The sequence below is a fragment of the Temnothorax americanus genome, unplaced genomic scaffold, assembly GCF_048541705.1.
Source record: "Temnothorax americanus isolate GAGA-0224 unplaced genomic scaffold, ASM4854170v1 Scaffold55, whole genome shotgun sequence".
Classification (NCBI taxonomy): domain Eukaryota; kingdom Metazoa; phylum Arthropoda; class Insecta; order Hymenoptera; family Formicidae; genus Temnothorax; species Temnothorax americanus.
Window position 1 is genome coordinate 821,429 of NW_027509705.1, and position 13,612 is coordinate 835,040.

At 46.8% G+C, this 13,612-nt stretch overlaps 3 protein-coding genes across 3 annotated transcripts; all 3 read left to right on the forward strand.

The window, feature by feature from the left end:
* Nucleotides 1–6,067: 6,067 nt before the first annotated feature.
* LOC143904641 (uncharacterized) lies at nucleotides 6,068–7,597 on the forward strand. Its single transcript, XM_077419458.1, has one exon. It carries the CDS (start codon nucleotides 6,068–6,070, stop codon nucleotides 7,595–7,597), a length of 1,530 nt encoding a protein of 509 aa, XP_077275584.1.
* Nucleotides 7,598–7,762: 165 nt separating this feature from the next.
* Nucleotides 7,763–9,007, forward strand: LOC143904642 (uncharacterized). The gene has a single exon (XM_077419459.1). It carries the CDS (start codon nucleotides 7,763–7,765, stop codon nucleotides 9,005–9,007), a length of 1,245 nt encoding a protein of 414 aa, XP_077275585.1.
* Nucleotides 9,008–10,480: 1,473 nt separating this feature from the next.
* On the forward strand, nucleotides 10,481–11,119 carry LOC143904643 (uncharacterized). The gene has a single exon (XM_077419460.1). It carries the CDS (start codon nucleotides 10,481–10,483, stop codon nucleotides 11,117–11,119), a length of 639 nt encoding a protein of 212 aa, XP_077275586.1.
* Nucleotides 11,120–13,612: the final 2,493 nt, after the last annotated feature.

Here is a 13,612-nt window from a genome sequence, read left to right on the forward strand (position 1 = left end):
GTGTGTGGTGTGTGTGGTGTGTGTGTGTGTGTGTGTGTGTGTGTGTGTGTGTGTAGGTGTAAATAATATCACCCGCGCGCGATATTATTTGACTTTGTATTTATATAGACTTTTAATGTGCCAATTATTTTCTGCTTCAAAAAAAGCATTAACTCCATTTCTATTATCTTGTTTAACCATTAAGTTAAAAAAAAATAATAGAAATAGTTTATGCTTTTAAAGCAAAAAATAATTAATATATTGAAAATCTATATAAATACAAAGTATAATAAATACAAAGTCAAATAATAGCACATAATTAAAGTAAGGCGCCAGACTATTATAGGACAGATTGCCATTATACTGTATTATTATTGTAATTTCATGTATTTTTACGTCACTACGCATTATCATGTGCGTCTACATCATGTCGGTATGACAGACATTCTAACCACGCAATTATCAATTTTAGTACTTAATAACTTTTTTTCTAATTGAGAACGACAATTTTAACTTATAGATTTATGTTTTACGCACCAAAATACACAAAATTAAAATTTTTGCCAAATCAGTGTGAGTTAAAATAAAATAAATAAATTTTTCTTGTAAAAAACTTTATCTCTTTATGCATATGCTTATGCATCTATATGCAAGTTTGTCTGGATTGATCTTAAAAAAGCAGCGCCAAGTGTCGGCGCTGTATTGTCATTTCGATGTTTTGTATTCCGCGGTCTCGCAGTCGAATCGTGCTCTCGCGATTTAATGGCGCTGTCGCGGATTGGGTCGCGCAGTTACTCTAGAGCTCTAAAAAAGAAGGTATTCTTGTTCCGCCATTTTGGATCCAATCATATGTGAAAACATAACCTTTTCGTAAATGTCAATACGCTTTTCGGTCTCGTATCCTCAGTTTCAGTTTTAATTTTACAGAATTGATATTTCAGCTAAATTTTTACATTAATCGCGAGACCGAAAAACGTATTGACGTTTACGAAAAGGTTATGTTTTCACAGATGATTGGATCCAAAATGGCGGAACAAGATTACTCACATTTATAGAGCCTTAGTTACTCACGCTTGACGCGCGTGTGTTGCTTTCCCCCATTAGGTTTTTGTTCTAGAGAGTTTGAGTTTGCTTGTATCCGTAGAAAATAACACTCTCGTACGTTCTGTAAGAAGAAAGTCCCTCAACATAGCGTGACTTTATATGTAAAAATTGAGCGATATATTGTTTGTATCAACACGAGAACGAGCTCAGTAAAGACAACTGTTTAACATCCACAAAGAGAGTATTTCTTTGCCAATTAATCAAGCCACAAGGCTTATGAGAAAAACCGCGTGCACATACGCAAAGGGCACATACCCCCACTGTTTGGCGCTCGCCTGTACATATTAGATGTTCGTGTCATTAGTAATCGTTGTATATATTAGTTGATAAGTTGCGCGTACAAGTAACGTACGAAATCGTGTTTTTCGTGACTCGCGCGAGACGTTGGCGGATCGCGACATATAGCAACACTCGCGCGACTCACCCGACTCGTGCTGCCCGCCCACGGGTGGCCCGCAATTATTTGGAACCATGAGTACTCGCTCCGGCCGCTATTCGCAGGTGCGCGAGCCGAGGAGTACCGTGGGGAGATTCGCTGTGCAAACGTGGACTCGAGAACACACACTCGCCTGGCGTTCGCACGGTTCGGAGTAAACGGAGCGAACTCGCAATTTCGGAACTCGACAATTCGCCTCAGCAATCTCGGGCTTGGGTGTTTGCTTGCACATGTGCCTGCTATATCGCTTGCTTGCCGTATTGTACGTTATTGCCTGCCTGCCTGCCGCGGCACGTGAGTGCCTGCACCTCCTAGCCTGCTGCACGCCCTCCGCTCTCCATCACGACAGGGAGGACCGGACGCCACGAGGCCGCGACAAGACCATCGGGCAACGATACGGTGAGTCGCTTTTCGCTTGCTCCCGCTTTATTCGCCTAATTAAAATTGTGAGGGGATTGCCCCTCTGGTCCTTCGAACCGCGAAATCTCGTAGACCGATCGCAAATCCGGGGCGATTAACACCCCCCCGAGCACCCACATTATGGTCCTTCGAGCCGGATCTCTTTCCTTCTCGCGTCTAGAAGCTTCCGCCGACCTTTCGCGCGATTCACCGGAACTCCGCGTGAGCGTTTGTCATTACATTCGACTAATCGGCGTGCGTTATTGTGGTCTTGCCTGCGTGCGGGCCATCATTTGAATTTTATTGCATCGTGTGATCGGCGCGTGCCCCCTTGCCCTGCGTGATATCTCTCGTCCTTCGTCGCACTCGGCACGGGGCGACGAAGATAGCCGCGTAGGAGTAATTGCTTGCGCGCGTGCTATCACTCGACCACCTAGTTGGTTCATTAATCGAACATTGATCTCGCGGTCCATCGGGACATTAGAATCGGATAATCGGGGTGTGCCTTTCGCGGGATATATCTTGTCCGCACGTCGCACGGCACGTCGCACAGAGGTCATTTTCATTTATCTAGGAATTAATAATTCAATTTATCACCATGTTACAGATTACGTTGGTACTCGCCTTCGGCTCGGGCGGCAAACTTCACACTCGTTTGAAAAACGCTACTTTCGTTTTAACCGGTCCTAACCTCTATTATTTATTTATTAAGATATTGTTACCGTACATAAAAAATAATTGTGAAAAATCTATCACACAGCCTTGGTTATTTTATTTATTGGATATTATTTGTTCAAGGGGTATATACTGATTCTTAAAATTACTGTACTCGTCACATATTATATTAAAAATTTAGAAAAACCTTGATGAATGTCGTTTTTTCCGTTTTTACATTTATAAAATAAACCCGCAATACATATATCCGTGTTTGTTCGTAGTGTTTTAATTTTTTTTTTAATACCTAGATATGTCAGCATTTCAATCCGAGTATTTTTTTTTGCCAAGAAATGCCAGTGACTTAGTATTTATATTTTTTTTAGGTATTATGTCGCTAAATAAGAGAGAATTGTTCGAAGTTTGGCGTAAAGAAAAGACAATTAAACAGAAGAATTTATCGGTTTTGGCTTTTGTATCTTTCAAATTTGGTGTAGAAGAGTGTGCTAATGATGAAAAATACAACACCATTAGAAAAAATGTTTGTCGTTTTAACAGCAAGGTAGCTCAAATGTGGAAGGAGTGTAATCGTACATTAAAGTTTTTTGAAGAAAGACACCATCAATGGCTTGATGAAAACATCGAATTTTTTAGTAAAGATGTCGGTGAAAGAGGTCATTCGCAAAGAGGTCGACCTTCAAAAGATTTCAGTAAAGTTGGCAATCAAAGCAAAAGGCAAAAAATTTTACCATTATTAAAAAACTATTCTTCTGAAGAGCTAGCTTTTGCGACGCGTAAAAGCCTTGAAACCTCTGGTAGGAGAGATGCTGCTAAAATAGTACAAGAAGCGACCACATCTTCGCCCACTAGAGCAACTAAGATTAAAAAAGCTTACCATTCTACTGTATCATTGCCTACTAAGTACACACCAGAAGAAGCTCTTGCGTTGTTTGTTGATTGCCATTGTACAAAAAAATCATATATAATGATGCAGCAGGGAGCTAAATCAAGGAACGCGAATATTTATCCAAACTATAATGTTATTTTACACGAGAAAAAGAAGTGCTATCCAGACAAAGAACATATTATCATAACAGATATTTCAGCGGAGGTTAATTTGCAGGAACTAGTCAATCACACAGCAAGAAGAATCATACAAGTGCAAAGTGATGTTATTAAACAATTCCTATCTGAGATATCGAACGGAGTGATACTTTTGTACAAATGGGGATGTGATGGCAGTGCTTCACAGTCTACTTACAAGCAACATTTCAATGAAGAGACCAGTGATAGTAAAAGTGATGCAAATTTATTTGCTGTGTGTCTAGTTCCATTGCGTCTTTGTACCGAAAATGGGCATATACTGTGGCAAAATCCTCGATCTTCGTCCACACGATATTGCAGACCCATCAAGTTGATTTTCAAAAAGGAAACTCCAGAATTAGTTAAAGAAGAGATTCAAAATGTAAAAAGCCAAATTACCAAAATTCAAGTTACGAATTGTGTCATAGGCAACAACCAAATAATTGTAAAACACAGTTTCAACTTGACTATGATTGATGGGAAAACGTTTGGCGTTATAAGTGATTCATCCAATCAAAGTTGTGGAATCTGTGGTGCCACACCAAAAATAATGAATCAGCTTAATAAAATTAGGAACCTCCAGCCTAACTCTGAATTATATAGCTATGGAATTTCCAATCTTCATGCGTGGATAAGGTGCTTAGAGTGCTGCTTACACATTTCATATCGGCTAGATGTGAAAAAATGGCAGATTCGCGATGATGAAGACAAAAAACTGGTGAAAGAAAGGAAGAAGCGAATCATAAAGAACTTGAAATCCGAAATGAGTTTATTAGTGGATATTCCAAAGCAAGGTTACGGAACGACTAATGACGGAAACACCGCGCGAAAATTTTTCCGGGAATATGCTCTATCATCGTCTATAACCGGACTTAACGCAGACTTTTTAAAACATCTACATACAATTTTAACTACATTGTCATGTGGATATGCAATCAACACAGAAGCATTTGCAGAATATTCAAAGGCTACTGCTGAACAGTATGTGGAACTTTATCCGTGGTATAATATGCCTTCAAGTCTTCACCGTATACTAATTCACGGGCCAGACATTATAAAGGCAGCTACACTTCCAATAGGATTGTTTTCCGAGGAAGCTCTTGAGTCCCGAAACAAAGAATTTCGGAAATATCGAGAGTGCAACACAAGAAAGTTTTCTAGGGAGGAAACAATGCAAGATTTATTTAATGCACTTCTTGTAACGTCAGACCCTGTGATATCATCTTTATCACAATGCATTGGAAATCGATCGTACAAACAAGCACTAAATAAGGAAGTTTTGCAGTTACTACAAGAGCCCGAATTACAGAAGGATTTGTTGATTTCGAGTGAAAATGAAGATAACATGTTTGATTAATAAAATAAAATATTATATTAAAAATAAAAAATATTAATGTTTTAGCATTTGTCTGATTTGTCATTTAGTTTGACTTTGGATAGTCGTTTGAGATCACATGAAGGTCACTTCCAATTTCTTAAATGGAACTCCCCATATTATAGTATATATTTTTTGAAAGGGCACAAAATAAGAAAAATTTTGGCGCAAACCAGAGGTCGATACGTTGACCCGTTCAGGAGTTATTTAGAGTAAAAAATTGACTTTTTTGAAATTTGACCCTAAATAACTGCCGAACGGATCAACGTATCGACCTCTGGTTTGCGTCAGAAATTTTCTTTTTTTATGCCCTTTCAAACGATACGTATGAAACACTTTACTCTAAATTGTCGCGTTTACGAAAAAATCGGGTGATACGGGTGTTCTGGGTCACCCTGTGTATCTGAAAATGAATTTTAATTTAGTACACTATATAGCCAAAACATCCACGCTAAAGTATTAGTTGTAAAAATCAAAGATATAACAAAAATATATTACAAATAAAAATTTAAATGTGATACTATTTATTATTTGCTAGAATAATCAAAATGACCTCTGTGCGTCGCGGCGAATATATCCGCGTATTCGTTGTTTTCGCGCGCACGCCATTACTCCGATCTCTCGAGCTAATCGTAGCATAATTGTTGCGGATCTTGCATTTGGAAAATTAATTGCGACAGGCGATCGACTATTCGTGAACTTTCATCGCCATCAATCTTTGTTTTCGAGCTCGAGTCGTCCGCCCCCCCTCGACCTTGGCGAGCGGCGCGGCTTTCGCTCATTATTTGGTCTCCGCATTCCGGAGCGAGACATACTTCTTGCGTTTGTTGTGCTGGCTGCCACCCCCCTGAATTCTCTCGACTTTCGAACTCGTTGCTTTGCTTCGTGCGTTGTGTATATATTTTCGCTACCGGCTGCCGAGCATAGCGTCGCGCGTTCACGAGCGGCCTTCAATTTGAGACGAGTACATTTTGTACTCCGATTTCAAGATGACTCGAGGCAGCAGCGCGCGGCGCCGCGAGCTGTGCATTCGGCGCATGCAGGAAGTGCATCAATATTCGATGCTCGCGATAAACAACGTGGCCATGAGGCCAACCTTCCTTGTTCGGTATCCGGCGGTGGCGCAATTAGTTCAGGATTTTGAGGAGGCCCACCTCCAAATAATCCAAGACGCTACGGATGAAGAATTCGCCCGAGAAGACGTGATACGTAATGACTTTGACACAATGCGGTTCGCGGTAATAGGGCGTTACGAAAGCTTCGTTCCCGCGCCGGGGACCGACGACTCCGCACGGGGCGCGCAGCCGGCGCATCACTCCGCGATTAAATTGCCGAAGATCGCCCTTCCTCAATTCAACGGTGATCTTAACAAATGGCCGTTTTTTATCGCGCTGTACAACCAGGCGATCCACGAAAATCGCAGTGTGTCCGCGATCGAGAAATATCAATATTTGCTGGCCTCACTATCGGGGGAGGCTCTCGGCGTGGTGAGAAACCTGCCATTGACCGCGGAAAATTACGAGATCGCGTATGTTGCGCTTTGGGAGCGCTACCAGGATAGGCGCAAATTAGCGACGCAGTACTGGCGTTCGTTTGTACACGCCAAACCGTTGGTTGCGGATTCCGCCGAATCCCTCCGCGCGTTGCTGGACGTGTTCACCGAAAACACGCGCGCCCTGAGTATGCTGGATTATCCGGTCGACGCGTGGGACTTTATGCTGCTTAATCATTTACTCGAAAAGCTCACTCCCACGCTCCGGGAGAAATTCGAAGCGGCCCACATGACCGTGGAATCGCCGCGGTATGATCAGTTAACGAAATTTCTAGCGGGATACTGCACGGTTCTCGCGTCGGCGTCGGGCTCTTCGGCGCAACCGAGTAAAAGGAAGGCCGCGTCGACCACCTCGCTCGTCGTCCAAAACGCCGCGTGCCCTAAATGTACGAAGCAGCATTTGCTGGCTAAGTGCCCCGTTTTCCTGCAGCTCTCGGTCCGGGATCGGCACAATTTCGCTCGCGAATCGGGGCTCTGCCTAAACTGCCTCCGCGCGGGACATAACTTGAAGAATTGCTCTAGCCCGTTTACCTGCCGGCATTGTCAGGCGAAGCATCACTCGCTCCTGCACTTCGGGCAGGCCGGCGCCCCATCGTTCGAGGCCGCCTCGGCGGTCACTCCAGTCGTGGACAGCCCCGCGGCTCCGGCGAATACGGGCGATAGCCCAATCGTCTCCCTGGCGAGCACTTCAAGACGCGTAGTCCTGCTCTCGACGGTGCGTGCGGAGGCGCTCGACGCTCGCGGCGTCGCCTTCTCGGTTCGTGTATTGCTCGATAGCGCGAGTCAGGCAAATTTCGTCACGGAAAGCTGCCTTCAGCGGGGCGGTTTCGCTCGGGCAAGGCATCGTGCGACGGTGATGGGCGTCGGCGAGACGAAGGCCGCCACTACGAGAGGCCTCACCTCATTCGTAATCCGGGCGCGAAATGAGCCCGACATCCGATTTCCGGTGGAAGCCACCGTGCTCCCTCGCATCACCTCGCCGTTGCCGGGTAGCCGTGTCGATTCCAAACCGTAGAATCACCTGCGAGGGCTGCCCCTCGCAGATCCGGAATATTATTTGCCCGGCTCCATCGATATTTTGCTGGGGGCGGAATCCTTTGTGTCCGTGTTGCGCGACGGTCGGCGTACCGGTAAAATTGGGGAACCGGACGCCTTTAACACAGCATTCGGCTGGGTTTTGATGGGCGCGGTCACTCCTTCGCTTCACGCGCAATCCGTGCACTCCTTCGCCACCACTATCGAGTCGATTGACGCCGCGGTGGAGCAGTTCTGGAAATTGGAGGAGGTTCCCGAATCTATTCCTTGCTCCGAACAGGATCGGCGTTGCAGGGAGATATTCGACCAAACCACCTATCGCGACCATTCGGGTCGCTTTGTTGTCTCATACCCGTTCATCTCGGACCCCCCTACGTTCGTAGATTCGCGACCGATAGCCGTCAATCGACTGCGCGCACTCGAGCGTCGGTTCAAGTCTAATGGGGAGTTTCGAGAGGGCTATAACGCGTTTATGCAGGACTATTTGGATAGCGGCCACATGGAGCTGGCGAGCGATCCCTTTCCCGCGGACGGTCGCGTGTACTATTTGCCCCATCACGGGGTTTACAAGCTGGACAGCGCGACCACAAAACTTCGCGTAGTATTCGATGCTTCGTCGAAATGCCCGAACGGGCTATCCTTAAACGATACCTTGCTCAGTGGCCCAAAATTGCAGCCCGACATAGTCGCGGTTCTACTTCTCTTTCGCGCGGAGCCCGTGGCCATTACCGCGGACGTAAAGCAAATGTTCCGGCAGATCCGGATCCACCCGGAGCATCGCAATTATCAGCGCATCGTTTGGCGCTTTTCGGAATCGGAACCGATCCTCGATTACATCCTCACGACGGTCACATTCGGTACCACGGCCTCTCCTTTTCTGGCGATTTATTGTTTGCTCAAATTGGCCCACGACAATCGGAAGAAGTACCCGTTGGTGTACGCGGCGCTGATCGAGTCTCTCTACGTGGACGACGTCGTCGTCAGTGTCCGCACCGTCGAGAGAGCTGTTGCGCTCCGCGATCAATTGCTCGAGTTCTTTCGGAGTGCTGGATTTGAGTTGCGGAAGTGGGCGAGTAGCCACCCCGCCGCGTTGGGTGGCCTCGATCCGGAAATCTGCAGTCAGAAGACGCTTTCCTTCGAGTCGGCCGACGATCAGGCGCTTAAGGTTCTGGGTCTTCGTTGGCACTCGCAGTCAGACAGTTTCGGGTTTCAGCTAAACCCTCTGACGCGAGGATGCACCAAGCGAACGATACTGTCGGAGGTAGCGCGCATATTTGATCCATTAGGTTTCTTGGCGCCGTTGACCTTTACCGCAAAACGATTAATCCAACGGTTGTGGACCTTGAAGCTCGAGTGGGACGACGAGCCTCCATCAGATGTGCGCCATTAGTGGGAACGATATAAGTCAGAGTTCGACGCGTTAGCTCCCCTGCGGATACCCCGTACCTTTCCCTCGGGCGCGAACGTTCGGCACGAATTGCATGGCTTTTGCGATGCGAGCGAGCAGGGATATGGGGCCGTCGTGTACTTGCGTACGGTCGCTCCGGCGGAGGCCGGGGTCGCGATACTTTGTGCGAAATCTAAGGTGGCTTCATTGCGCGCTATCTCCCTTCCACGTTTAGAGCTCTGCGCTGCGGTACTTCTCGCGAATCTGCTCGCGTACGTCCGCCGGGTCCTGCAAGGACACATAGAGATCGACGCCGAGTACGCCTGGTCCGATGCCCGAGTGGCCCTGTGTTGGATCCGCTCTTCCCCGCACCGATGGAAGACCTTCGTTCGCAACCGCGTTGCTCGGATACAGGACAAGATCCCGATCTCGGCGTGGGGTCATGTGGCCACCGAGTTTAACCCGGCCGATCACTGCTCCCGTGGGCTTTTCCCTCGCGAACTCGTGGCCAATTCACTGTGGTGGAGAGGCCCTGAGTGGCTCATAGACTTCGAATCTCGCACCGAGCCGACACTCTCTGAGGAAACTCTCCCATGCGAGGAAGAGCGGATCACAGCCCTCGTCGCCTGCGATCCCCCTCATTCTATACTTTCGCTATTACATAAGTTTTCGTCGTTGGATAAGATTTGTAGGATTATCGCGTATCTTCTAAGATTCACCCGTCGATCCGGGGCCAAGTCGGTGCCCGCGACCTTGGCCGTGGATCAACTCGAGGCGCAGTCGGCGCTACTAGTAGTAGTTAAACTCGTCCAATCGATTTCCTTCAGTGAAGAAATCGATCAACTTCGAACCGGGAGGAGGCTGCCCAAGCCGTTTATTAGACTCGCTCCCTTTCTTGACCCAACGGGTGTTCTCAGGGTGGGCGGCAGACTCGCCCACTCGGGGCTGACGCTTGAGGCCAAGCATCCTGTGCTCCTCCCCCGCAAACACCGACTTACCGAGCTCGTCATCGAGCAGACACATCGTACGCATCTGCACCCGGGGAGACGCACGCTCCAATATTTGCTCGCCCAGCGATTCTATATAATCGGGGTCCATCGCGCAATCCGCCGCGTCTTAGCCGATTGCTACATGTGCTTCCGAGCCAATCCTCGCGCTCTCCAGCCTCCTATGGCCGATCTCCCGGCCGACCGGGTTAATGCAGTCAAAGCGTTTTCAATCAGCGGTGTAGACTTCGCGGGGCCGTTCTCGATCGTACCCCGCCGAGCTCGGGGAGTCTCCTCCTTCAAGGCTTATGTATGCCTGTTCGTTTGCTTCACAATTAAGGCGACCCATTTAGAAGTCGCTCTTTCATTATCTACAGACTCCTTTCTCGCTGCGCTGCGACGCTTTGTATCCCGTCGCGGACGCTGCTCACTCTTGTATAGTGATTGCGGAACGAATTTTGTGGGAGCAGCGCGAGAACTCGAGCAGCACATGTGCCACGCGGCGGAGCGAGAAAGGATCCAATGGTCCTTCAATCCTCCTTCGGCGCCCCATTTCGGGGGCATCTGGGAGTCGAATGTTAAATCGTTTAAAACCCACCTTCGACGAGTGGTAGGGGACCAAATTCTTTCGTTGGAGGAGTTCACGACGGTCCTCACCCAGATAGAGTCCGTTTTGAACTCTCGACCCCTCTGTCCGATGAGCACCGTTCCCTTAGATTTGGAAGTTCTGTCGCCCGGACATTTCTTGACTATGGAGCCGCTCGTGGCCGTCCCTTCGCCCGACCTGACCCCGCTGGCGACGAGTCGCTTAGGCCGGTGGCAGCTGGTACAGCGGATGCACCAGGATTTCTGGAAGCGCTGGCACAAGGAGTATCTCCATACCTTGCAGCAGCGTCCCAAGTGGTGGATCCCCGCCAACCCGCTCACCGTGGGCTCGTTGGTACTTATTAAGGACGATAACGCGTCCCCGTTGCGTTGGAAACGCGGCCGTGTAGAAACGCTACATCTCGGTATCGATGGTGTCCCGCGTGTCGCCACGGTTCGGGTGGCGGACGGCTCGATCCTGCGTCCCCTGGTGAAGCTATGCCCCCTGCCGACGGGCACACCACGGGCCGCGGATTCCGAGTAAAAAAAAAAAAAATACAAGGCATTGTATTTTGGTGGGCGGCATGTTTGGCGCTCGCCTGTACATATTAGATGTTCGTGTCATTAGTAATCGTTGTATATATTAGTTGATAAGTTGCGCGTACAAGTAACGTACGAAATCGTGTTTTTCGTGACTCGCGCGAGACGTTGGCGGATCGCGACATATAGCAACACTTGCGCGACTCACCCGACTCGTGCTGCCCGCCCACGGGTGGCCCGCAATTATTTGGAACCATGAGTACTCGCTCCGGCCGCTATTCGCAGGTGCGCGAGCCGAGGAGTACCGTGGGGAGATTCGCTGTGCAAACGTGGACTCGAGAACACACACTCGCCTGGCGTTCGCACGGTTCGGAGTAAACGGAGTGAACTTGCAATTTCGGAACTCGACAATTCGCCTCAGCAATCTCGGGCTTGGGTGTTTGCCTGCACATGTGCCTGCTATATCGCTTGCTTGCCGTATTGCACGTTATTGCCTGCCTGCCTGCCGCGGCACGTGAGTGCCTGCACCTCCTAGCCTGCTGCACGCCCTCCGCTCTCCATCACGACAGGGAGGACCGGACGCCACGAGGCCGCGACAAGACCATCGGGCAACGATACGATGAGTCGCTTTTCGCTTGCTCCCGCTTTATTCGCCTAATTAAAATTGTGAGGGGATTGCCCCTCTGGTCCTTCGAACCGCGAAATCTCGTAGACCGATCGCAAATCCGGGGCGATTAACACCCCCCCGAGCACCCACATTATGATCCTTTGAGCCGGATATACGGCAAACAGATATATGATAATAGTACGAACATTCAAAGAATACATTTTTTAAAGTCGTACTACACCAGGTAAGCGCAAATCTATACGATTACCGCATAGGTTATATTACATACCGTACCAAATAGAAATTGCGTATCAATCATTTTCGCGTTCGTCACGGCAGATATATTGAATTCTTTAACCATTTCATCTCGTAACAAATAAGCATGAATTCGTTAACATTAACGGAAGCCAAAAACAAAAGATCTCACATACGAGCTTCAGCCACGCGATTAAGAACTTTTTTAGATAGCTTTAATATAAATCAAGGCTCACGACACGACGTTACCGAGCGCAAACAAAAATTAGCTGATCTATGGAATCAATTCGACACGGTACAATCACGCATTGAAGATCTCGAGAACGCAGATTCCGCGACTGACAACTAACATCTTCTCGAACAACAAATACAGCAACGCACTAGCTTTGAGAATCCATACTTTTCTCTAATGTCGCGATACGATGCAACTCTTGAATTATTCGGCCAACCCGAAATTCGTACAACTTCTCGATCGGAGAACAACCACACGGTTAATACGAGGGAAACACGCATTAAACTTCCCAAGATACTTTTACCAGTTTTTTCAGGTTCTAACAAAAATTGGTATTCTTACCAAGACACTTTTGAAAAGTTAATCCATCAGAATGAAGATCTAACTTAAATTGAAAAGTTCCACTACTTACGCTTTTCCTTAAAGGACAAGGCTGCGGAAATTATAAAGTCCATAGACACTACCACGGATAATTATTATGATGCATGGGCAGCAGTCAAGGAACGTTATGATAATAAGCGTTGGATCATACAAAAACACAACAGAGCTATATTTGATATACCAGCTCTTAACAAAGAAAATCATTTAGCTTTGCGTGAGTTACTCGACAATATTCTTAAGCATTTGCGCGCTCTTAAGGCTCTTAATAGGCCTACTGAATCTTTGGACGATTTAATTATTCATATTATAGTTCCTAAACTCGACATAGCTACGAATAAAGCGTGGGACATAAGTATTCTTGATGCCAATGTACCCGATTTGAAAACATTAACAGATTTCCTTTCAAAACGTTGTCAAGCTTTAGAGTCAAGTCACAGTAGAACTCATAACAGCGCAACAAACAATTCTGTTCAGAAACAAGGGAAGTACAAGGGTACATCAGTTGCTAACATTGCTACATCTAATTTATCTTGTCCATTATGTAAAGAGAATCATCAATTATATCATTGTGAAGAGTTTCTTAAATTATCAATCGAGGATAGAATTAAGAATGTGAAAAAGGCTCACCTCTGTTTAAATTGTCTAAGATCTACGACCCATCAATCCAAGCTTTGTAAATCAAGTGCTTGTCGCAAATGTAGCAAAAAGCATAACATTTTATTACACATGTCTACCATAGATAGCGAAAATCAGTCATCGTCAAACACAAAGACGTCCTCTGATAAGTTAACAGACGCTCCTCTTCCAGTCTCCACACAATGCATTTCAAGTCATTGTCCGTTGAGCATTTTGCTGTCCACAGCCATAGTAAATATATAATACGATTCTAACAACAAGCCTCTTTCTTGTCGCGCATTACTTGATAGCGGTTCTCAAATTAATTTTGTAACGCAAGAGTTTGCTGATAAATTGCAACTCAAGGAAAGATCGCTTGAAATGTCAGTGGCAGGCGTCATGGAAGG

Excerpts from the sequence above, each read along its gene's own strand:
- LOC143904643 (XM_077419460.1), top strand. The coding sequence starts at position 10,481 with ATGTGCCACGCGGCGGAGCGAGAAAGGATCCAATGGTCCTTCAATCCT.
- LOC143904642 (XM_077419459.1), top strand. The coding sequence starts at position 7,763 with ATGGGCGCGGTCACTCCTTCGCTTCACGCGCAATCCGTGCACTCCTTC.
- LOC143904641 (XM_077419458.1), top strand. The coding sequence starts at position 6,068 with ATGCAGGAAGTGCATCAATATTCGATGCTCGCGATAAACAACGTGGCC.